Source organism: Gopherus flavomarginatus, chromosome 2 (assembly GCF_025201925.1).
Source record: "Gopherus flavomarginatus isolate rGopFla2 chromosome 2, rGopFla2.mat.asm, whole genome shotgun sequence".
Taxonomy (NCBI): Eukaryota; Metazoa; Chordata; order Testudines; family Testudinidae; genus Gopherus; species Gopherus flavomarginatus.
The window spans coordinates 293143355-293167156 of record NC_066618.1 but is presented as its reverse complement, the minus strand read 5'-3'; the positions used below and the strand labels follow the sequence as shown (position 1 = coordinate 293167156).

At 49.6% G+C, this 23802-nt stretch overlaps 1 protein-coding gene across 4 annotated transcripts in view; it reads left to right on the top strand.

Moving 5' to 3' along the window:
* Positions 1 to 23157, top strand: part of LOC127045073 (serine/threonine-protein phosphatase 6 regulatory ankyrin repeat subunit B-like) — a 90336-nt gene extending 67179 nt beyond the window's left edge. For all 4 annotated transcript variants that reach the window (XM_050940502.1, XM_050940504.1, XM_050940503.1 and 1 more), the window contains 10 exons: positions 1646 to 1852; positions 6891 to 6992; positions 8212 to 8310; positions 9492 to 9638; positions 11261 to 11368; positions 12403 to 12600; positions 13003 to 13209; positions 14609 to 15974; positions 20624 to 20776; positions 22911 to 23157. In XM_050940502.1, coding sequence (XP_050796459.1) covers positions 1646 to 1852; positions 6891 to 6992; positions 8212 to 8310; positions 9492 to 9638; positions 11261 to 11368; positions 12403 to 12600; positions 13003 to 13209; positions 14609 to 15974; positions 20624 to 20776; positions 22911 to 23122 — 2799 coding nt within the window. In that variant the 3' untranslated portion in view covers positions 23123 to 23157. The remainder of the gene's footprint in view (positions 1 to 1645; positions 1853 to 6890; positions 6993 to 8211; positions 8311 to 9491; positions 9639 to 11260; positions 11369 to 12402; positions 12601 to 13002; positions 13210 to 14608; positions 15975 to 20623; positions 20777 to 22910) is intronic.
* Positions 23158 to 23802: the final 645 nt, after the last annotated feature.

Here is a 23802-nt window from a genome sequence, read left to right as displayed (position 1 = left end):
GATCGCCTACCGGCCAGCTCAGCCTAGCAGACAGGGTCAGCTCCTAGCAGGCAGGTGAGTTTGACTTGGGGGGCAGGGCATGGGGGAGTGGGTCTCTGGGGTGTCTTTGTGGGGGGGTACTCCTGGGGGAATAAAAGCAGGTCCCTCTGCAGATTTCTTTTCTTCCCTACTTCTCCGTCACTTTCTGCAGGAGCGTGCGGTGGGGGTGTGTGACTAGGAGTGCCTGTGGGCATAGTTTGGGGGGCATGCTCCTAACAGAGTTGGGGTGGGGGGGAAACGGGTCACATACCACTGCCTCCCCATTTCTGTGAGGGCAGAGCTTCCAGGCTGAAAAAAGAGGATGCCACTCAACTCCACTGACTTTGCAGCTGGATGCCATCTTCTGCAGCCTAGTGCTGGTCGTGCTTCCCTTCTGTGTGCTGGGAGCCATACTGTGTGGGGCAGGGCAGGGGGCGCGCTGCGGGAAAGAGGCGGTGAAGTGGGATGGGAAGGGGGTGGGGCAGTGGGGAAAGGGCACAGGATGGGGAAGAGAAAGGGATAGGAAAAGCAGGGGCATGGAAGACGCGGGAGCCCAGCATGCGGCATCCCCTTGGCAGCAGCTGGGGCTCCCCTGTTAAGCAGGCGCATCAAACCCCCACCCTGACAAGCCCCACCTCCCGATGACCCTCCCAGTCTCCCATCCTACTGGGCAGAGGGGGGGAATCCTCTGGTGGGGGGGCACTGGGAGGGGGCAGTGTGGTGTGCAGGGAGCTGTGTAGTTGTGGTGGGAGGTGAGTAGGGGAGTCTCTGGGAGGGGATGCGCTGGGCATAGGGATGTGTAGGGGAGGTCTCTGGGCAATGGGGCACTGGGTATGAGGGCGCTGGCATAAAGGGGGGGCGTTGTGCAAGGGGGTGGTGTGCTGCGGCATGGGTCTGCCCCGGAGGGGAAGGAGCACACTGGCAGCGCAAGGCTGGGTGGACTAGAATGCGTCTGGTGGCGGCTGGTTTGAAAACCGTCCCCTCGCACTGGGCGGAGCAGGGCCACCCCTGCCGCACCATGCCCCATAGCCCCCGGCTGGTCCCTCGCTCCGGGGACCAACTCCCCCATTACCCCCATGGGGGCCCACAAAAGTTTAATCCCACAGATACCTTAGGGACCAGTGTCAGGAGCCAGAGAACACAGGTAAAATTCCCCTCATGTTTTTAATTTTGCTAATGCCTAAAGCAGAGAAGGGACTTTGTGCCCCTCAGCCCCATGCCTGCTTTGGCCGCTGAATGAATGCTGCCATCAGATGATGCAGCAGGTACACAGGTCTTGGCGGGTTCAAATGTGTTTCCATTCAACCCTCACAGCTGTGTGATTGATTTTGTTTTCGGTCTCCAGCTGCCTGACCAAAAAAAGTCAGATCTACCCCTGAACATGAGCCTTTAGGTACAGTCCAGGTGGCCGAGGGTTGACTTCTCAATCTTTCTGAGAGAAGCCTTTAATTTTGGGAAATGTTTGCCCTTCACATCTGCACTTGTGAATTTGAAAAATGTCCCCGCTTTCACCCTGGCCTCTAACCTCTGACAGGTGCGCCCCCGAGGAACTGAGACACAACCAAGCCCCGAAGGGGTTCACTGACAGGCGGGGATCTCACGGTGCCTGGCTCTGTTTTCCCCTCAGCAAGGACAGACACCGTTGCACCTGGCTGCTGAGAATGACCATTCGGAGGTGGTTCAGTTCTTTCTGAAGCACAAGCCGGAACTGGTGACCTCTGCCAACGTGGAAGGTTCGACCTGTGCCCACATAGCTGCCTCCAAAGGCAGCATCGCTGTGATCAAAGAGCTGCTGAAGTTCAACAAGATGGGGGCGACCACAGCACGCAACAAGGTGAGTCCCTGTGGTGGTGTCCCCTTTGCTATGGGCCAGTCCAGGTGGGCAGTGTCACACAGAACTGACCCGAGAGTTTAGGTCTGTGCCTATTCTGCTATCCCAGAGGGATTAGGAAGCTGGGAGTTAAATGGTAATGCAGCAGTGAGAGGGGAAAAGGGAGAACTAGCCACAGATGGTCTATGGGGTGATTCTGAAGCTAGTGCTGGATATGTAGAGAGAAAGAGTATTGCACCTCCTCTCTCCCGTGTGTATGAGAGCTCAAGCTAGGATCCAGAGATCCAGATCATTCTCAGTGCCTCCATTACGCGTGCTTAAGGCTAAGATTTTAGCATAGTTATTTTTAGTAAAAGTCACGAACTGGTCACAGGTAATAAACAAAAATTAACAGAGCCGTGACCTGTCTGTTACTTTACTAAAAATAACTGGGGGGGGGGATAGGGCTAGATATGGGGGAGGAATAGAGTCCCATGGAGGGGGTGGGGGGCTGACAGGTCAAGCGACCCGCCATGATGGGGGAAACAGCCCCGGCTCCAGTGGCCACAGCAGGGAGGCACAGCCATGGGAGGCTCACGGCCCCTGTTCCAAAGCTGGCCGCAGCTGTGGGACACAGGTGCGCAACCCTGGCTGCAGCCTCTGGCAAGCCCGGGATGCCGTGGGGCTGGGGCACATGGCCCCAGCTACAGCCTCTGGCAAGCCCAGGATGCTGTGGGGCTGAGGCACGTGGCCCCAGCTGCAGCCTCTGGCAAGCCCGGGATGCCGTGGGGCTGGGGCAAGCGGCCCCAGCTGCAGCCTCTGGCAAGCCCGGGATGCCGTGAGGCTGGGGCACATGGCCCCAGCTACAGCCTCTGGCAAGCCCAGGATGCCGTGGGGCTGAGGCACGTGGCCCCAGCTGCAGCCTCTGGCAAGCCCGGGATGCCGTGGGGCTGGGGCAAGCGGCCCCAGCTGCAGCCTCTGGCAAGCCCGGGATGCCGTGGGGCTGGGGCACGCGGCCCCGGCTTCAGCCTCTGGCAAGCCTGGGATGCCGTGGGGCTGAGGCACGTGGCCCCAGCTGCAGCCTCTGGCAAGCCCGGGATGCCGTGGGGCTGAGGCACGTGGCCCCAGCTGCAGCCTCTGGCAAGCCCGGGATGCCGTGGGGCTGGGGCACGCGGCCCCAGCTGCAGCCTCTGGCAAGCCCGGGATGCCGTGGGGCTGGGGCGTGTGGCCCCGGCTGCAGCCCCTGGCAAAAGTCATGGAGCTGAGGTTCCTGGCCCTGGCTGCAGGCCCTGGGGAAAGCCGTGGGGCTGGGGCACCCAGCCCCGGTTCAGCCTCTGCCGAGCCTGGGAAGCCATGGGGCTGGAGTGTGTGGACCCGGCTACAGCCCCCGGTGGAAGCCACAGGGCTGGGGCTGCAGGGTCCTGGTTCCAGCCAGCCCCAGTTGCAGGGCAGGGATGCACAGTCCTGCCTCCTCCTCCTCCTGAAGCCCTAGAAGTCACAGAGGTCTGGCAAAGTGACGGAATCCGTGACTGCCATGACTAAATTGTAGCCTTATGCATGCTGCATGGCCACGCTATCAGATTCTTTGCTCCACGGACAGCGGGCATCCCAGTAATAGTCATGGCAAATTATGAGATGGCAGCCACAGAACACTATCACCTTACTAACCGTGGCTGCCTCAGAAACACAGAGAGCTTGTATCCGCCCCAGGAAATGTGGACAGCTGCCACACACTCTGGAATCAGCTCTCCCCCAGGATGTGTGCAAAGAGACAGACATGAAGGAAGTGAATAACCCCAGTCACGGTGCATAACGCGATACTTCACCACTTTGCTTTGATAACATGGGCCTGAGCTGTACATTTGGGATCCGAATCTAACCTTCCCCAAACTTCATGAGCGTTGGGGCCTGGCTTTTTGGTTTGGCCCATATTGGAGATAGGAAGCAGCTGGGAAGTTCAGAGCCAGCATCCCAATGAGCATAAATAGGGGAACCCCTCTGTCTTCTTGCCAGCCTCCCGGAGACACAGTGGCCTAGACAACATCCTAAGGGGAATGTGCCTGCAGGTTTTAGAAAGCGTGTTTTCCCCTCCCCCTGCCTGCTGGCATTGCGACAACAGGCAGCTGGTTTTCAGTAATGCATTCGTTGCATCCGCCCCCTTTTATTTATTTAGTACAGGGACGGGCAAACTTTTTGTCCTGAGGGCTGCATTGGGTTTCGGAAATTGTATGGAGGGCTGGTTAGGGGAGGCTGTGCCTCCCCAAACAGACAGATGTGGCCCGGCCCCCGCCCCCATCCAACCCCTCCTGCTTCTTGCCCCCTGATGGCCCCCCAGGACTCCTCCCCCTATCCAACCACCCCTTCCTGTCCCCTGACTGACCCCAGAAACCCTGCCCCTGACTGCCCCCCGCCATCCCATCCAACCCCCCTCTCCTTCCTGATTGCCCCCATTCAACACCCCTGTTCCCTGCCCTCTGACTGCCCTGACCCCTATCCACACCCCCGCCCCCTGACCACTTCCTGAACTTCCCTGCCCTCCATCCAACCCCCTCCGCTCTCTGCCCCCTGACTGCGCTGCCTGGAGCACCGGTGGCTGGTTGTGCTACAGCCGCGCTGCCTAGAGCACCAGGACAGGCAGCCGTGGCACCTGGCTGGAGCCAGCCATGCCACCGTGCAGTACAGAGACCTGGTCAGGCCACGGAACTGCAGCTGCTCTGCCCCAGGAGTTCGCAGCCCCGCCGCCCAGAACATTGCACCAGAGCGAGTTGAGGCTGCAGGGGAGGGTGAACAGCAGGGCAGGGGCTGGAGCCAGCCTCCCTGGGGCTGGAGCTCAGGGGCCGGGCAGGAGGGTCCCACAGGCCAGATGTGGCCTGTGGGCCATAGTTTGCCCACCTCTGATTTAGTTTGTAGCTAATGTATGTAGCTAAAGGCTTTGCTTGCATGGGAGGGTATTTGCAATGTGTCCTTTGCAGTGAGGTCCTCGGCAGGTCTCTTTGAGCCCTGTTTGTCAGGCCAAACAGAAGAGTGCTGAGATTTCAGTCCCAGTTCCTAAGAAACCCCCTCCCCACAATTTAAACGCAGCTGTTTGCCCCTCTACACTTTCTCTGTGGCCTACATGAAGAATCATAGGTTGCATCCTTAGGGCAAGTTACTACTTAGAAAAGTTAGATGCCTGCAAGTCACCAGGACCTGATGAAATGCATCCTAGAATACTCAAGGAGTTAATAGAAGAGGTATCTGAGCCTCTAGCTAATATCTTTGGGAAATCATGGGAGACGGGGGAGATTCCAGAAGACTGGAAGGGGGCAAATATAGTGCCCATCTATAAAAAGGGAAATAAAAACAACCCAGGAAACTACAGACCAGTTAGTTTAACTTCTGTGCCAGGGAAGATAATGGAGCAGGTAATCAAAGAAATCATGTGCAAACACTTGGAAGGTGGTAAGGTGATAGGGAATAGCCAGCATGGATTTGTAAAGAACAAATCGTGTCAATCTAATCTGATAGCGTTCTTTGATAGGATAACGAGCCTTGTGGATAAGGGAGAAGCGGTGGATGTGATATACCTAGACTTTAGTAAGGCATTTGATACAGTCTCGCATGATATTCTTATAGATAAACTAGGAAAGTACAATTTAGATGGGGCTACTATAAGGTGGGTGCATAACTGGCTGGATAACCGTACTCAGAGAGTAGTTGTTAATGGCTCCCAAGCCTGCTGGAAAGGTATAACAAGTGGGGTTCCGCAGGGGTCTGTTTTGGGACCGGTTCTGTTCAATATCTTCATCAACGATTTAGATGTTGGCATAGAAAGTACGCTTATTAAGTTTGCGGACGATACCAAACTGGGAGGGATTGCAACTGCTTTGGAGGACAGGGTCAAAATTCAAAATGATCTGGACAAATTGGAGAAATGGTCTGAGGTAAACAGGATGAAGTTCAATAAAGATAAATGCAAAGTGCTCCACCTAGGAAGGAACAATCAGTTTCACACATAGAGAATGGGAAGAGACTGTCTAGGAAGGAGTATGGCAGAAAGAGATCTAGGGGTCATAGTGGACCACAAGCTTAATATGAGTCAACAGTGTGATCCTGTTGCAAAAAAAGCAAACGTGATTCTGGGATGCATTAACAGGTGTGTTGTAAACAAGACACGAGAAGTCATTCTTCCGCTTTACTCTGCGCTGGTTAGGCCTCAACTGGAGTATTGTGTCCAGTTCTGGGCACCGCATTTCAAGAAAGATGTGGAGAAATTGGAGAGGGTCCAGAGAAGAGCAACAAGAATGATTAAAGGTCTTGAGAACATGACCTATGAAGGAAGGCTGAAGGAATTGGGTTTGTTTAGTCTGGAAAAGAGAAGACTGAGAGGGGACATGATAGCAGTTTTCAGGTATCTAAAAGGGTGTCATCAGGAGGAGGGAGAAAACTTGTTCACCTTAGCCTCCAATGATAGAACAAGAAGCAATGGGCTTAAACTGCAGCAAGGGAGATTTAGGTTGGACGTTAGGAAAAAGTTCCTAACTGTCAGGGTAGTTAAACACTGGAATAGATTGCCTAGGGAAGTTGTGGAATCTCCATCTCTGGAGATATTTAAGAGTAGGTTAGATAAATGTCTATTAGGGATGGTCTAGACAGTATTTGGTCCTGCCATGAGGGCAGGGGACTGGACTCGATGACCTCTCGAGGTCCCTTCCAGTCCTAGAGTCTATGAATCTATGACCCAGGATTGAGGCATTTGGAGGAGATGCTTGTGAGAGAGTCCCACGTCGTCCTGATACTCTGTGCCATTGCATTGTTATATGCAGGGAGCTCTGGTACCTCCCTTGGCCCTTGCTTCTCAACCTTATATGCTGTGATCCTTGCAAGGTGAGCCCCACTGCCAGCTTGCTCTGAAGCTCAGACAGTGAGGTTTTTTACCCTCGAAAACTTATGCCCAAATAAATCTGTTAGTCTTTAATGTGCCACCGGACTCCTTGTTGTTTTTGTGGATACAGACTAATATGGCTACCCTTTGATACTTGCACATGGTTAGTTACCCAACCAGTCTGTCTTTGTGTTGCAGACAAGCAATTCCACGCCCCTGCACCTGGCAGCTGCTGGTGGACATGGTGAGGTGGTGAAGGTCTTGCTGCAGACGGGAGCCTCGGCAGCGGATGAGGACGGCGTACGTACCAAGGGCCCTGCTGGGCAGCTCCCAGTTCAAAATGCAGATGGAGTGAATGCAATGGGTGACAGGTGCCCTCTTTGGCAGACAGCTTGGGCCCTCTAGAGTCAAAAGCATGAGCTGCTAGGGGCTGTAATAACTCATCCTCCGTAATCAGCACAGAGGGGACTGGTAACACCTGCTTGCCCATGAGTGCAAATGCCCCTCCTTCATTTCAGGAGGCATGTTCAGAAGGGGAATCTCTCTTTGGCAGAGAAAGGTGCATTCACAAACTTTACATTCACATCCTTGTGTCTCTCCTTGATGTGCACCTCTGTGAATGGGGCGCAGGGGTCTGAGCCCTTTCCCCTTTGGGGAAGGTACTAACATTTTGCTGAGACGCTAAAGTAAAAGCATCCCTATTCTTGTTCTTTCCATCTCTCCCCCCATGCCCCTAGTGTGTCTCTTGTAGACTAGTCCCAGGTTGTTGCCATGCTATGATTATAGCATGGTGAGGTGTTTAATTCAGGGATGAAGGGTTAAAATTCTCTGCCCCTTGCAGCGGAAGGGCAGTAATGTTTCATTTATAAAGAACCAGCCTCCTCTTTCTTCATGACTCCTCGAACAGTTCCAGGCTAAGGTAGCTCTCCGTTCAGTGGTCTGTTGTCCTGAATGCCCAGCCAGTCTGTGACACCTTGAATTATACCAGCGGTTCTCAAACTGTGCCGCGACCCCCTCTGAACAGGGTCACCAGGGCTGGCTTAGACTTGCTGGGGCCCAGGGTTGAAGCCCAAGTCCCACTGCCCAGGGCCGAAGCCAAAGCCAGAGGGCTTCAGCCCTGGGTGTTGGGGATCAGGTTATAGGCCTCCTGCCTGGGGCTGAAACCCCTGAGCTTCAGCTTTCGCCCCCTGGGTCCAGAGCAGTGGGGCTCAGGCTTTGGCCCCCACACCGAAGGCAGTGGGGCCTGGGCAGGCTCAGGCTTTGGTCCCCCTTCCAGGGGTTGTGAAGTAATTTTTGTTGTCAGAATGGGGTTCTGAAGTTTGAGACCCCCCTGAATTATACCATCATAGCATGGAACTGGGCCATGCTGGGAGTGTCAGAACCTCAAAGAATATGAGTAGACCCCAGGAGGTCTTTCAGAGGTTCTGTCCCTTGCCCAGACTTCCTCCCTTGCTGTGACAACACTCTGGGATTTGCACCAGGCCTTGCCTTCTGATGCTTTTCCTCTGCTCCTTATTAGGAAGGAATGACGGCAATTCACCTGGCAGCCAAACATGGGCACATCAGTGTCCTGGAGGCCTTAAAGGGCAGCGTCTCCTTGAGAATCACCAGCACCAAGGTGAGTGCATGGCCGCTGGCTTTGCCCATCAAGGACCGTGCTGTCTATGGCGTGGGTGTGGCTGTGTTCAGGGGTGGCTCTAGGCATTTTGCCACCCCAAGCGCAGCAGGCAGGCTGCCTTCGGCGGCTTGCCTGCGGAGGGTCCGCTGGTCCCGTGGCTTTAGCGGACCTCCAGCAGGCAAGCCGCTGAAGGCAGCCTGCCTGCCGCCCTCGTGGAGACCGGCAGAGTGCCCCCAGTGCCCCCAGTGGCATGCTGGGGCCTGGAGCTGCCCTTGGCTGTGTTGTGAAAACAGCCACTGTTTGGACCCAACTCAGGTGGTATTTGTTGTAACTGGGTGAGAGGTGAGTGTCAGGACCTGGTTGCGTGTCCAGCAGAGAGAGGGCCACACAGGAAAGCAAGGAAATGCCTGGGACACACAGTTATTGGTAATGGTTAGTCCCCACTGGGCTGGACACTGTGTACACCTAGTGAGAGACCGTCCCTGCCCCAATGTGCTTGCAAAGAGCCCAGGCAGACAGAAGGTGGGAGAAAGAAAGCATTAGTATCCTTGTTGTGCAGATGGGAAACTGAGGCCCAGAGAGTGTGAGATGAGGTTTCCAAAGGTGACTAGTGATTTTGAGGGCCTCAGTTTTTGGATGCCTCACAGGGGCCTAATTTTCAGAGGCTGGGTGCTCAGCACTTCCACAAAATCAGGCTTGTTTGAGGGCTTTCAGGTTGAGCACCCGCTAATAGAGAGATCCAAAATTGTTAGTCCTTTTTGAAACCTCAGCCAACGGCAGAGAAGGGACTAGAACCGCACACTCCTGGCGCCCAATCACATCCCTTAACACAGGGCCTGCCTTCTATTGCTTTGTCAGGGGTCATCTTTTCCTGATGCTGCCCAGAGCCTTGCAGAGTCAACTGTGGATGCCAAATGCAGAGGCTGCTTCCTGAAATGTTGTGTATCCCCAAAAGCTCCTTCTCCTCTTCCAACTCTCTCATTTTCCCTCCCTTTCTTTGTTTTCGTTCCTGTCATTCTCATGTCTTCTGTGACCTCTCCCTTTTAACCTTCTTCCTTCCAGCTGTCAGGCATGTACTGTGCTTTGATCAGATGCTAAATGGGAGCGCTCTGGTTCGTTTAAAAGAGCAAATCTTGTTTGTTTTCCCTGAACTGTGGATGTGTTTTTCTTTCCCTTCCAAGACAGGATTTACTGCCCTTCATGTGGCAGCTCATTACGGCCAGCTGGACTTCGTCCGAGACATGCTCGCCAGGGGATTGGCCGCCATGCGCAGCGAGCCTCCCAAGCTCACCTCCGAAGGACAGCAGGTCAAGCAGCAAGCCAGGGAGGTAAGACAGCAGCCAGCCCTGGGGAGGGATTAAGGGACAAGCCAACACATGGCATCCCGAACCCACTTGTCTATTTCCGTGGAGCCAAATAACATGGGGAATCGTGTTACTGAGCCATTTGATTTCACTGTGTGGTAGGCCCGAGCCCTCTCCCCTGTAGACAGGCTTGGCAGAGGAGTGCTGCTGCGGACTGAATCCCCCTCCCTGCTGCTACTGTAGCTCAGAACGGCCCGAGTAGTTTCCACACCAGCTGAAATCTTACTCCCTTCTCTGCTGTGGCTTTCGCCAGTGAACCTTCTTACACCCGACACACACTCCTGGGTGGTCCTGCACCTGGATGGACCCCAGACCCCACCCACCCAACTCCCTGCGTCATGTCACTGCACTCTATGTAACGCAGCTTCCCTGGTTCCTCTCTCCCTTGGGCCTATGGAGCGGGTAGAAGGATTTACCCCTGGATTCACCCTGGGAAACCTGCCTTTGCCTCTTCCCATCTCTGCTCTCCTTGGTTAGGATTTGGCTTCACAAAGAGACTTTTCAAAGGGCCAGAAATTGGAGGCCTGGATGACAAATGACTCCAAGGTCCTGATTGAAAGGGATGGGCTGTGCGTGGAGCTTGCAAGGTGTAGAGACCATGATGCTGCAGCCCTCAGTCCCATGGTGCTACTTGCCCCAGAAATGGGGGTCAGGAAGATCTGGTTGGAACGTTGTTGCGGAAAGATGCTGTTTCGGGGAAGCCGAAATGTTTTGGTTTCCATGAATTTTCATCAGGAGGGTTTTGGGTTGGAGGTCAGATCATGGGCCTGGAATTTGGGAGATCCAGATTCAAGACCCCGCTCTGTCTGAGTCCGTGTTACCTGGGATGAAATTTGCTGCTTTGAATCAGGCACAGCAGGGGTTGTGCCTGGGTCTCCCACGGCAGTGCCCCCGCCACCAGGCTATAGTGACAGAGTCTCATGAAAACCTTTGAAAGGTTTTGGGGTTGTTCCAATGCGTAACAAAAAAGAAATTTGGAAACCTCAAAAGTTGCCACAGAACGGAGTTGTCATCCTCCAGCTAGCGCAAGGGGCAGGTGAAGGCAAGCAGGTATTGGAATGAGCTTGCCCCAGTGGCGTAAAGGTTTAGAAGTGCCCTAGTTCCTGGTTGCATTCAATCTGCTGCCCAGGATTGTCACACACACGTCTTCGATGTAGCTCGTGTGCGTGACGCCGCCTGTCCTTGGTGACAGGAACAAAAAAAGCATGAAAGCTTCACTGCTGGCCAGGCTGCAGGCCAGGTGTGCTGCCCAAATAGGATCCAACAACACACACAGGCAGTATGTTCAGGGGACAGCAGGAGCTGTTAGTGAGGGACTTTGGGGTGGCCAGCACAAGGCCTAAGAGGACCCAGCGTGATGGTGCGTGTGGAGGAGGCTGCAGCGTTGCTGGACGAAGGTAGATCATCATGGCCCGCCTGCAGGTGTGAGTCACAGAAAATGGGGGAACAGCTGCTCTGGCTTCTGACTTGTATGCAGTGTGTGTGTGTGTGGGGAGAAGTGTCTGGGAACTGTATTGCCCTCGCTGTATGCCCAGGAGTCTGGGGCATCAAAGGGGCCCTGCCGCCATCTGTGTGATTTATCTCAGTCAGGATTCACGCCACTGCACCTGGCTGCCCAATCGGGACATGAGAGCCTGGTCCGGCTGCTGCTCAACTACCCAGGTGTGCAGGTGGATTGTCAGACCAGCCTGCAGGTAAGAGGCCAGCCACGCTCAGTGTGGGGCTGTTCTACTCCCATGGGAGCCACCATGCTCTGAGCTAGCTCAGCCCAGGAGAAGGCTGCAGCCTGTCAGGAGGTGGGGGGCAGTTTTGATTCTTGCAGCGTCACATCTGGGGTAACTGTCTCTTCGGGAAGCTTCCACCTCCCACCCCAGAGGCTGCTCTGGCTCTGCGCTAGGTGGGAGAAGCAGGATCCCGGGGGTGATCAGGAGGAGAGTCACTTTGGATGCACAAGGCCCATAAGAGTAAGAGAGGGTTAGGGCGAAGGACAAGACACAGAGGGCAGAGATTCAGGGAGGAGGGTCCATGGTGCAGAGCAGGGATGGGAGGGGGAAGAAGATGGGAGGGGCAAAGCAAGGGTGCGGAAGAGAGATGCTGATGCAGGGCATATGTCACAAGGGGAGCTCTATGTTTACTGCTGGCTGTGGTATGTCTCCCCCAAAGCTGACACTAACCAAGCCCTTTTGAGCAACTCTCAGGGCCTAGCTTCTCGGAGGCCAGCACTCCAGGGTCCTTGAGTGGCCGTTTGGGCTAGCATTGTACTCCCACCCCGCACTGATGTGTAAGATGACAACAGAGCAAGGCCACCAAGAAGCATCAGCCTCTTGGGACAATCCAAGGCCAACCCCACGACCTAACATTTGGGCTGCTCACCAGCTCAGGCCAGTCCAAACCATCTTAGTGCTACTACTGACCAGTGCTGAGTTGACAACCGTAGAGACAGCTCTTCGCTCTGCAGAGGAGGCTGCTGCAATGAAAGCTTCGTCCATGTAGCCCTCAGACAGTGGACCTCAGCTCTGTTCTGGAGGGGTCACCTCTAGCTGTGGAGGGTAATTCAGTCTCCCTGACCCTCAGTCCTCAGCCTCTGTCCTTGCTGTAAGAGAGATGCCTCTCATGCCGAGTCTGACAGTGACTCCAGGTGACCTTGTTAGGTCCCATTAGTGCCCTTGGAGCCATCCCATCCCTGTGCCAAACACTGTAAAATACTAACCAGCCCACTTGTGCTTAGGGCTCCAGCCCTCTCCACCTGGCAGCCCAGCATGGTCACACCGCTGTCGTTGGGCTCCTTCTGAGCAAATCCACCTCCCAGCTGCATCTCCGAGACAAGAGAGGGCGGACATGCCTCCACCTGGCTGCAGCCAATGGCCACGTTGAGATGGTGCGGGCGTTGCTGGGCCAGGGAGCGGATATCAACCTCACCGACAAGGTACAGCAGCAGATCACACGGTCAGTGTTAGCCTGCTAGAACAGTGTGGGGCGGTCACGCTTTCTGTGCAACCTCTTCATGGAGAGTCTCCAAGCCTTGATCGAGGCCCAGTGCCATGAATGACACATGATGCCATGGGGGGTGCTACACATTATCTCCAAACCCTACGTCCTGAATTCTATGGTTCCTAACAGCAACATGGCTGTCTATTGACAAAAGCTGGCAGCCAAGTAAGCTTCCCATGGATTTCCAGTGGGCCCATCACCTGAAAGTATGAAAGTTTCATGCAATTCTGGTTAAAGGTGATTCCATCCCCTCCTGCACCACTCCCTACTACGTGACTGCCTGACGCCTGTGGTCAATGAATGCTGCATTTTCACTGTACATCCTTTAATTCCGCAGCAAGGCTGGGGCCCATTGCACTTTGCTGCCAAATCGGGTTTCCTGGCTAATGTCCGGCTGCTAGTGGAAAGCGGTGCCACACCCACTCTCGAGTCCAAAGAGGGGAGGATACCTATCCAGTATGCAGCTGCTGAGAACCACCAAGAAGTAGTGAGCTTCCTGCTGAAAAAGAACACCACCACCTTGAAACTGATTGAGGACAGGAAGGTAGGGGAGACCCTGAGCTCTGGGGAGGTGACGTGGGCAAGCCCTGAGCCAAGACTTATGTGTCCTACTCTTGTTTGCAAAATCGTCAGCATCTACACTGTGTCCTTATGGTGCAATAGCATGACTTGGATCCCAATAATTTAGATGTTTATAGTCATTGGTCACATCAATGGTAGAAATGGTGATGGGGTTCCCGAAGCTCAGAGCCATATGTTGCTGAAGACTAGAGCTAGGCAAAAATTTTCAGCCAAAACATTTTTTTTTGGTGAAAAATGCAGATTTAGCAATACCGAACTGTTTCATGAATTGGTGTCTGTTTCACCTAATTGTTTGGTTTTGGGGTTGTGGGATTCTGAAAAAATCAAAATGTTTCATGTTCAAAATGATACATTTCAATTTTTCAGTTGGAAATGACTTTTTGTTTCAAAATTTCCTTCCATTTTATTTTTAAAAATTCAAAAGTGTTTTAAAAAAAAACGGTCAAAATTGAAATGGAACATTTTGATTTTGTTGGAATGAAACATTTTGTTCAACCCAAAATGAAAATGTTATGGACTGCTGAATCTGCAAAAGTTGTCTTTTTTGGTCTGACCTGAAACAATTTGTTTTTTAACTTTGTCAAAATTGCCAATTAACCTAAAAACCTATTATTCACCCAAGTATACTAGAACCAGCTTGACCAGGGGGTTCATCTGGTCAGAGACACCTCTCCTCTGTTTCTAGAAGCTGAAAAAAACATCACTGAACATTAGTTCTACATCTCCAGCATTTATATGATGAGCCTTCTTCAGCCCCGGTGAAGATATGTGAATGTTCCTGGCATTTTGGAAATATTCCTCTCAAATTGGATTGTTTTTTCCCACATTGCTATTTACTAATTCCAGATATTAGATGTGGCCTCTGAGCACAGAATTTGGAGTTCTAATCCTAGCTTGGATGATGAATCCTTTTGTGAACTTAGGAAGTCATCTGATCTCTGCCTCAGTTTCACCATATGTAAAGCGGTGGTGATGATACTGCCCTACCTAGAGATGTGTTGTGGGTCAGTCAATGTTTGTAAAGCATTGTGCATTGTTGTTGTTACTTGTATTACAGTAGCACCTAGAGGTTCCTCGTGCTAGGTGCTGTACATACATATAGGAAAAGATGGTCCCTGCACCGAAGAGCTTACATTGTAAATAGACAAGACAAAGAGTGGGAGGAAAGACAGTATTGTTATACCCATTTTACAGAAGAAGGCTTGAGACACCAAAGAGATTCAATGATTTGACCAACGTTGTACAGTGAGCTTGTAGCAGAAGTGGTGATTGAACCCTGATCTCCTGAGTTCCAGCCAATGCCTTAAGCACTAGACTCTCCTTCCTTTTTCTGTTATTAACTAGGGTGTTTGTTTTTCCAGTTTATCTTTGACCTTATGGTCTGTGGGAAGCTGAACAACAACCAGGCGACTGAGGAATTTGTCCTTCACTCTTCTGCTCCCCTGGACACAGCTGTCAAGCTTTCCCGGGCCTTCAACATGGCTGCGCTGAAGGAGAAGGAACGCGCCAAAGACTTGCTGACTGCTGCCAAGTACACGGAGAGCATGGCCACTGAGCTCTTGACGCTGGCCTCTGGAGGTAGAAGTGCTGGCTACCTTCTCCGCGCAGTGGATCATAGAGGCACTACCATGCTGGACTCGCTAATTGAATGTGAACAGAAGGATGTAGTAGCACATCCAGCAGTGCAAAAATATCTGACAGAAGTCTGGTATGGCAGCCTGAAGTGGGCCCCATGGAAGATCGCCCTTTTATTCATCTGCTTCCTAGCGTGCCCCCCCATGTGGCTGGTTTTCTCCCTACCCCTGAAACATAGGTTCAATAAAATTCCTATCATGAAATTCATGAGCCACTTGGCATCTCATATCTTCCTGCTCATCCTGTTCATCCTAACCATAGTGTATCCCCCTATTAGCCCCATCTATGAAGGTCACATGGTGCCATACTGGAATGAGTGGTTGCTCTTAGCTTGGCTGCTGGGGACACTGGTCACCGAGCTCACCTTTTCTGGAGAAAGGGCTGGCCTGGCTTGGATCAGAGTGTTCGTCTTGGGCTTTTCTGCCATTGCTTTCCTTTGCCATTTGCTGGCCTTGATGTTCACCGGCACTGATCGCTTGCACTGCCTGTTTGCCAGGAACATCTTCCTAGGGGTGGCCATGACACTCTCCTTTGTGCAGTTCCTGGAGTTCCTCACCTTCCACCACCTCTTTGGCCCGTGGGCCGTCATAATCAGGAACCTCATGAAGGATCTCACCAGGTTCGCAGTCATCCTGGGCTTGTTTCACATAGCCTTCACCATGCAGCTGTCATCTGTCTACCAGCCAGTCTACCCTGAACCAAAGACCAATCTCTCAGCTGCCGGTGGGAACGCAACTGTGAGCACCACTATCCAGGACCCCATTGTCATTATGGTCACATTATTCTTCTCCTTGTTTGGCCTCGTTGACCCCGAGTCCCTGCCCTCACTCACCAGAACTCCCCAGTTCACTTTTGTCATCATCCGCTTTGTGTTTGGGGTCTACCTGATCGTGACCTTGATTGTGCTGATCAACCTGCTGATCGCCATGATGAGTGACACCTACCAGAGGATACAGGCCCAGTCTGACACGGAGTGGAAGTTTGGCAGGGCCATACTCATCAGGGACATGACTAGGAAGTCTGGAACACCTTCCCCCTTTAACCTCTTCACAAATCTTCTCTATTATATCAAAATACTTTGCAAACACAAAGGTACAACTGCTAATTTATATGTAGATTTGTGTCACAGAACATTTTTACTTTGCAGTCCTAGGCATGTTCCCGAAGCCTATTGAAATGAATAGAATGGTTGAATGTTGGCAGCTGTAAGAGTTTTGAGGAAGACCTTGGAAAGTGGGAGCATGTCAGATGGCAGTGCCTGGATTTATTTAAGGTCCTCACCAAGGGGCAGTATGTGCTGTGTCAGGCACCACACTCATGGCTTCATTCTGTCCTCACTTACAGTCAAGCAACTCCTTTGAGGCAGAAAGTAGAACATGAGCCCATGGTTCTCTCTGTTGCTTACATTGCAAACTAGAGTTGGGTTGGAACTGAGTTTTTCAATATATGAGAAATTCTGTGAGTCTGAAAAAAGTTCCATTCCAAAATGGAACAAAAACAAAATACACCTCTACCCCGATGTAACACGACCCGTTATAACATGAATTCAGATATAACGTGGTAAAGCAGCGCTCCAGGGTGGCAGGGCTGCGCACTCTGGTGGATCAAAGCAAGTTCGATGTAACACAGTTTCACCTATAACACAGTAAGATTTTTTGGCTCCCGAGGACAGTGTTATATCGGGGGAGAGGCGTAATTCAAAATTTTATGGAAAACAAAATTATGGAAAAAAAATTCATTTCAGGTGAATCAAAGCGTTTCATTCCAATTTTGACACTTTTTATACTATAGAATAAATTTCTAAATGAAAAGTCATTTCAAAACAAAAACTGCAAACATTCCATTAAGCAGTGTAAAATGGAATGTTTTAACCTAAATCCAAATAATTTCTTTTCTCTTCCCCAAAACTAAACTGCATCAAAATTGACATGTTTACTGTGAAATGTTTCACTTTCAATGAATCGATATTTTCCAACAGAAAAAGATTCCATCAGAAAATTTCCAACCAGTTTATTACAGACCAAATACCCTCCAGGTGACCCAACAGTGGACATCTAGTCTGGAGGCCACAGAACCTTGATATTTCTGATCCAGCTCACAATATTATGCATGTTACCACAGTGCATCGTAATTTTATACCGTTGAACTACATTCCAAGCAACGCATCAAAGCAATTTCCACTCATCTACACCTAAATGTGGGTTAGTACTGTGCAATATAGAGGTTTTGGGTACATAGGCAATGATCGCCTCCAACAAAAATATCTTGCCAATGAAGACAGATGGCTCTCTGTTAGACCCAGGCAACTCCTGGTCCAGGCGTATCATTTGCTAGGTGGCAAGGTGGGCAGTTAGTCCCTCAGATCTTGGTTTTCCTCTCCTCCCAAATTCACAAGTCTATCTGCTCCACTCCACCAACTCATATTATCACATATTATGTTCTATATGCTGACACAACTTTGCACTCCACCACCAGTTTTTTTCGGAAATGACACCCCTGCCCTGGACATCAGTGTGGCTAGATGGGTGGTAGGGTAAGTGCAGCAAGAATATCTCCAAGTCTAATGGAAACTGTTACTTTCCAGGAAAGGAGGATGAAACCTAGAGCCTAAGAGTTTTCTGATGTATGTCCTCTTAAAGAGACACTGCTCCATTCCTTCTCACAGACTCACAAGAGAATGGGGTATAAGTGCCCTCACATGACCTGAGGCTGCTGTATTACATCTCTAGAGAGATCAGTTTTCATTTATTTTAAAATAAAGGGTTGGTGGGTTATACATTTTTATTTCACTGACATTCATTACATTGGGAATGTTTCAGGAAACATAGTGTAATTTTTTGCACTGGTGGGTTTTTCATATACATAGCAGTGGTGGGTTTTTCATATACATAGCCTTTTCCTACATGAATGTCACATGAACAGCTGCAACTCCCCCTTGTCCCCGAACCAGAACCAAGCATGCATCATTTAACCAAGTAGCTAATCAACATAATACTATTTTATTTCCCAAGAAGCTCTGGATACAGGATATAGAACTGTGATCCCAGATAAAAAGGATATCCAATTGGAGTTAAGGTCGAGCACGTTAGTAATTTAAGGGTAATTACAGGGATGTTGTAATTATCCCAAAACCAAGCATTACCAATCCAGAAAATTCAGTTAAGCTTAAATTTAAAAGAAATCCAGTCATGTTAAGGGACGCCAATGCACAGTTAAGGCACTCAGACATTAACTCCACCCTGTAGTGACACATGGAATAACCATACAATTAGGATTAATGCTTAATAGTCCCATAGAACATATTAAACCGATTTCTAAGGCTACGTTGGACTCTTCCCCTTTTTTCCTCATGATGCCACTATAGGGCAGAACTAAGAAACTAACATCAATAGTAAATACAAACAAAAAAGCCTTAGAAAAAGAACATGTAGGCTGTGGAATTGTTTTGCAGTAAGAAGTTCTATTACTTGAGACATTAAAATCTAAACTGGCCCAGGCACTTGAAACTGAACTGTTAAGAGACAATCCTGCACTGCTCCTGCAGGGATATGTGGACAAGATGAGCTAATAAATCTTCCCCATCTCCAATTTCTGTGCTTCTATGAGAAATGTAATCCCAGGAGACTGTGGGCCTGATCCTGAGAAGTGAAGTCAGTGGACTAGATTTCACCCTAGGCAGACCTACTATAAATAGGTCTGTGTCAGGGCCGTTTCCTGGCATTGGCCCCGTTCTCAGTCATTTCAGACCCTCTTGGCATTTGAAGTTGTGATTTTCCAGCGAATTATGGATTGCATTCCCTTCCATGTTTTTCCCAGTTGTCTGGTTTCAGAAATGTGGCTCAACACGTAGTACCTCAGGGCTGGCAGAGGAACAGTGTCCTACAGAGAGGAGCAAACATCTGAAAAAAATATTCTGCTCAGATGAAAATCTAACTTCTCTGTGTTCACTCGCTCACTATGTTTAAATTGAATGAGTGTACCCAGAGAGTGTATTCATGGCGGGAAAGTTGGTGTGAACAACAAATGTTAAGTGAATATGAGAAAGTATTTTTGGAGAGTGAATTTTGCAACCACAATGCTATGTGTTACACTCATCCTGCCAGAGATCAGAAGCATTGCTGTGTGCCCTATCTAAACTAACCAGATATCAAACTGCTACAGGCCAAGAATTATGCACCAAAACTAATTGAAAAATAATATCCAATAATGATTAAATTCAAGAAAATTGTAAGCCTCTAGTGGACAACATGCAAATGGAAAAGGAGGCTAAAATCAGTGAATGTGTTATTTACTATGCATTTGTCAGCTCTTACCTCAGGGGCTTAGCACAGGGCTTGCTAAATTGGGAAAGATGTTGGACAATATTTTTACTTTTTAATTAAAACTGGCTTTTTTGTCAAACTGGAAATTTCCATGATAAATCATAGAATCATAGACTATTAGGGTTGGAAAAGACCTCAGGAGGTCATCTAGTCCAATTCCCTGCTCAAAGCAAAAAAAAATTTTTTGATAAAAAAAATCAGTGTTTTTAATGAAAAGCCAAAATCCCGAAACTTGAAAAAAAATCGAGGGATTTGGTAACTGAAAACCAAAAAATTTCAAGTCAGAGGAAAGTTTTCGGTGAAACCAACTATTTTTCCCTGTCTGCCTGAAAACTTTAATTTTTTGAAAAAGTGTAAGCATTGAGAGGTTTTAACAAACAAAAAAACCCAACCAACCCAACACACTGACAAAAATTGTTTTTTCTTTAAATTTCATTCAAAACAATTTTTTTTCTGAGGGGGCATTTCCCAAGAAGCTCTATGAAATTTACAAACTTGGGTCCCTAACGGTGGTCTCCTAAAAATCCACATTTGGACACCCAAATAAAAGCTTTTCTTTAGGAGTCTAAATGCATATTCATGAGCTGAACTGTAGGCGCCATGGTGTGAAAATGTTGTCCAATGATCACGATAATCCTCAGATGTTATCTGACTCTTTTTAAAGGCCAAAACTTAAAGATGAATAATGTTTTTCTATTTTGGGGTCAAGGAGAGGGGTAAACCAATCATTCCACTCCTGAGTACTGGCAATCTTTCCAATATGATAGATTATTAGGTTGGAAGGGACTTCAGGAGGTCATCTAGTCCAATCCCCTGTTCGAACAGTGACCAACCTCAACTAAATCCCCAAATGGCCCCTTTAAGGATTGAACTCACAATTCTGGGTTTAGCAGGCCAATGCTCAAACCACTGAGCAATTCCTTCCAACACTGCAGCTGGGGACATACAGTGAAAAAATAAGTTGAAAACAATCAGTAATAACTGGATCCAATAATTAATATTTATCAAGATAACTTGAACAACTCTCTGCCCAAATTGACCTGAGGCCCTGCCATTGCTGAGATATTTCCAATCTCATCTAAACCAAGCAGTACAGAAATCTCATTGGAGACCCTAGTCTTTGGAGAGGTCCACACTCAGAAGACTCATGTAAGCCTTGAGTGAACATCCAAACTTTGGGACTCTTACCTGAAACTATGATATGTTCAAGGGTTGTCTGTCACTGATTTCCTGTGTGAAGATGGGAGGGGGGGTTTATTGGTGTAAACTATATGTATCTCACGTACCAGCTAGCACAATTGTGTCAAAAACAGAATAATAAGACAAGCATGGGGAAAAGTGAAGATAAGTCCTCATTGTAGAGGTTAAGATCATGTTTGTACACAATCCTACTCATCTGAGCTTCTGTGCTCCTCCAAGGTAAGCTGTGCTCCACTGAACGCAGAGACCTGATAAATGAAGAGGAAGACCTGGACAGCACTTCCGACACACGATCCATCAATATGCTGGCTCACACATCCATGGGTTGGATTAGGGTTGCTGCCAAGAGGATGACACAAGTATCACCAGAAGGTACTGACCCTTTGCTGAGCCATATGTTGGAAATCCACAATAGACCGCTAGAAGGGGACCTGATTACATAGGGTGCCCCAATAGGGTGCACCTCTGACACTGAGCAAAGGAAAACATAGGATGAATATCGGGGAAGGGGAGTCCTAATCAGGAGAGCTATTTGATAATGGAATGGAAAGAAGACCCCATTGCTGGAGGATACAAAATGCAGGGAACAATCCTCCACTGGATGATTTAGACTCCCTAATGGGTCGTTTCCATCTCCTTGATTCTAAATCTTTCCCTAGGAAAGCTGAACAGTTGATCTTTAATGTACCTGTTTTTTTTCTCTGTACTGCTGAGATCCTCAGTCTGTGTGGTTGGACTGTTGCCCTATATCTCACTTCTGTTATATCTGTACGGAGTCAGTACCGTTGATGCAAATAATCTTTTCCTCTGCGGCTCTTGTCTTCCTGTATCCTGCAATTGCCTTCCTATATCTCTCCATCACACTGAGTCTCCGTATTGGTTCATGTAGCTGGAAGAGTCTCTCTTCCCCCCTGATCTACACATCTGAATTTTTTGTCCCCCTTTGCTGTCCTTTGTTGTTCCACTTCCTAAGAGTATTGTCCATTTTGGGAAATATTGTGGCTGAAAGGTGCTCTGCAGAATGAACTTCTGCATGTGCTACCATATCTAGGCACAACAGAGCGCACTAAGGATGGAGTCATTACTCTGCCTGTCTTTGCTTTAATGCTGTTGGTTCAGACACTTAGGAGTCAGTTTTCAAAGCAGTGGGAGGGAGGGGGCTTCAGCCAGTGCTGCTTATGTTTTGTCTGGAGAGGCCAAACTGTACATCAATGTAACACAACGTTTCACTAACGCAACTCTCCACAAAGGTTCCTCCTCCCCCTCCCCTGTTATCTAGCTTGGCTTGGAACTTACAGTGCTGTTGGAGGCAGCTGGAAGGGAGGTTTCTGTTCAGTAGGTTAGGCCGACCCTGTGAGTTTGAAGAGAGGAAATCAGATACAGTATTGGCAAACTGGATAAACACGATGGAATCGCATGGCACATTCAGAATGAATTTTGGGGGCGTGGAGGGGACACATCTTTGGTGAAAGGAAGCCTCCTCCTCTTTCATTGCCTTAGTGATAGAAGAGTAGAGGATGGGGTGTTCCCCTCACTGCCTTCTGCCTCTCTCACTGTACACTCACCAGGAATGGGTTCAGTATGACAGCGTGCCTCCTACCTTGGCTGCAGGGCCATTCTGCTCTATCACAGAGACAGAGGTGGGACGGGATGGATTCTGCATTGCAGCAAGAGCATGTTTCAGAGGAAGAGCACAGACACATTTATCCTTGATTCATATTTGTTTCCTATGAGTTGCTGCCTCCGCCTCACCAGACTGGACTGAGACCAACTTAATTTGCATAGCCACTGACAGCTTTCAGTTTGATACAGACTGGAGTTGAACTCATAAACTAGTGGGGAGAGGCTCTATCTCCATTTACCAAACCACTGCTCCCTCAATAGGAGCTTCAATTGCACATCTGAAGACAGAATCTTTTCCGTAAGCAATCCCATTAAATCAGATGCAATCATTACAGAAAATTAATATCAAATATATAATACAACACATCATACAATTAACCATGAGTAACATATTTCACTGGGTAATTTGATAATTTATATAAGTGTCTTTTCTTAATCACGAGAACCAAAGAGTTTAAGAACTCACTAATCTCAGCAGCTCCAAATAATATCAGACAATATATTTTAAGACACTGAGTTTGTGAGGGTCCATAAACAAACACATGCAGACACCACCATTGCCAACTAATCTGCACAGCCCCAGGATTGAACTCTAGATCTTTGCTCCAAAAGCAGACCTCCACCACTTGAACAAAATGGGAAGTCCCATTACTTTTACCGCAGTATTGTGAGATAGACTCTTTGTAGTCCTCCAGCCACCAGGAGGCAATATAATCACAAACACTTGAGCAGGTCTGATTTCGTCCAGGAGAGGGATATGAGGGCCGACACTTACATTGAACCAACTCCGCCTGTTAGGGGGACTCCAAAAAGAGGAGCCTTGGTGCATGGATGGGTGACTTTCTCCTCTTGCCCTCTTAGCCATCTCTTGTTCTGTCCTTAGGTGGGCACATTCGAAGCCCTCTGCCAGCAGGGCCACTGCACATTGAGGAGGCAGTAGACTGGCACAGCGTGGCTCTCCGCTATTACTCCTTGAAAGGGCGGATGGACAGAGCGCTGTTCGAGAGGGAATTGTCCATGCACCATGAGGAGGAGAAGAGGGGTGTGCAGCCCATCCATCTGCTGGTGAACGGCCAGGATGTGTGCAGGATCTAGCCTGTTTGCACCCAGCTCCCCAGGACCAGAGATTGCCATGAATGCAGTAGGGCGTGAACAACGACGTGTTGTATGTTCAAACGGAATGCAATAAAGATAATTTTCTGTGTTTCCTCCATGTCCAAATCCGTTGGATTTTTGTACTTGTGATCCTCCCTCTGGGACCTGATCCTGAGAGGTGCTGAGTGTCTCCGGCAAGAGGCCTCTGGCTGGAGCCCAGAACCAAGGGGCTCAGCACTTCAAAAGATTGGAACCTAATATAGGGTTTCTGGCTGGTCAGCCACTACCTTCTCCAGCACCCAAAGGAGGTGCTGGTCATGCTACATGCCCTCGAGAAGGGAGTTTCGCCTGAAGGTTTGGATTTGGCTTCTGGTTTCTCCCTGTCTTAGTGGTAGTGGCAGTTTTACTGAGCCTATTCCACAGGTGGTAGAGGGAATCACTGGGCTATGGGGACAGCAATCGGACTGGCAGGACAGCTCAGGCTAGAAAAACACTCTCCTGTGTAAAACCAGTCCCAGCTTCACTGCCAGGTGCTGCATAGTGAAGAATTGCATTGTCCTCCCATGGTGCAGTGGGCTAAACTGCTTTCACACACACCCTCAGTGAGCAGAGGTGTGAGGGCTATAAATCCCCATCTCCACCCCCTACACCTTTGCTCTGTTGCTCAGTGGTTAGGCACA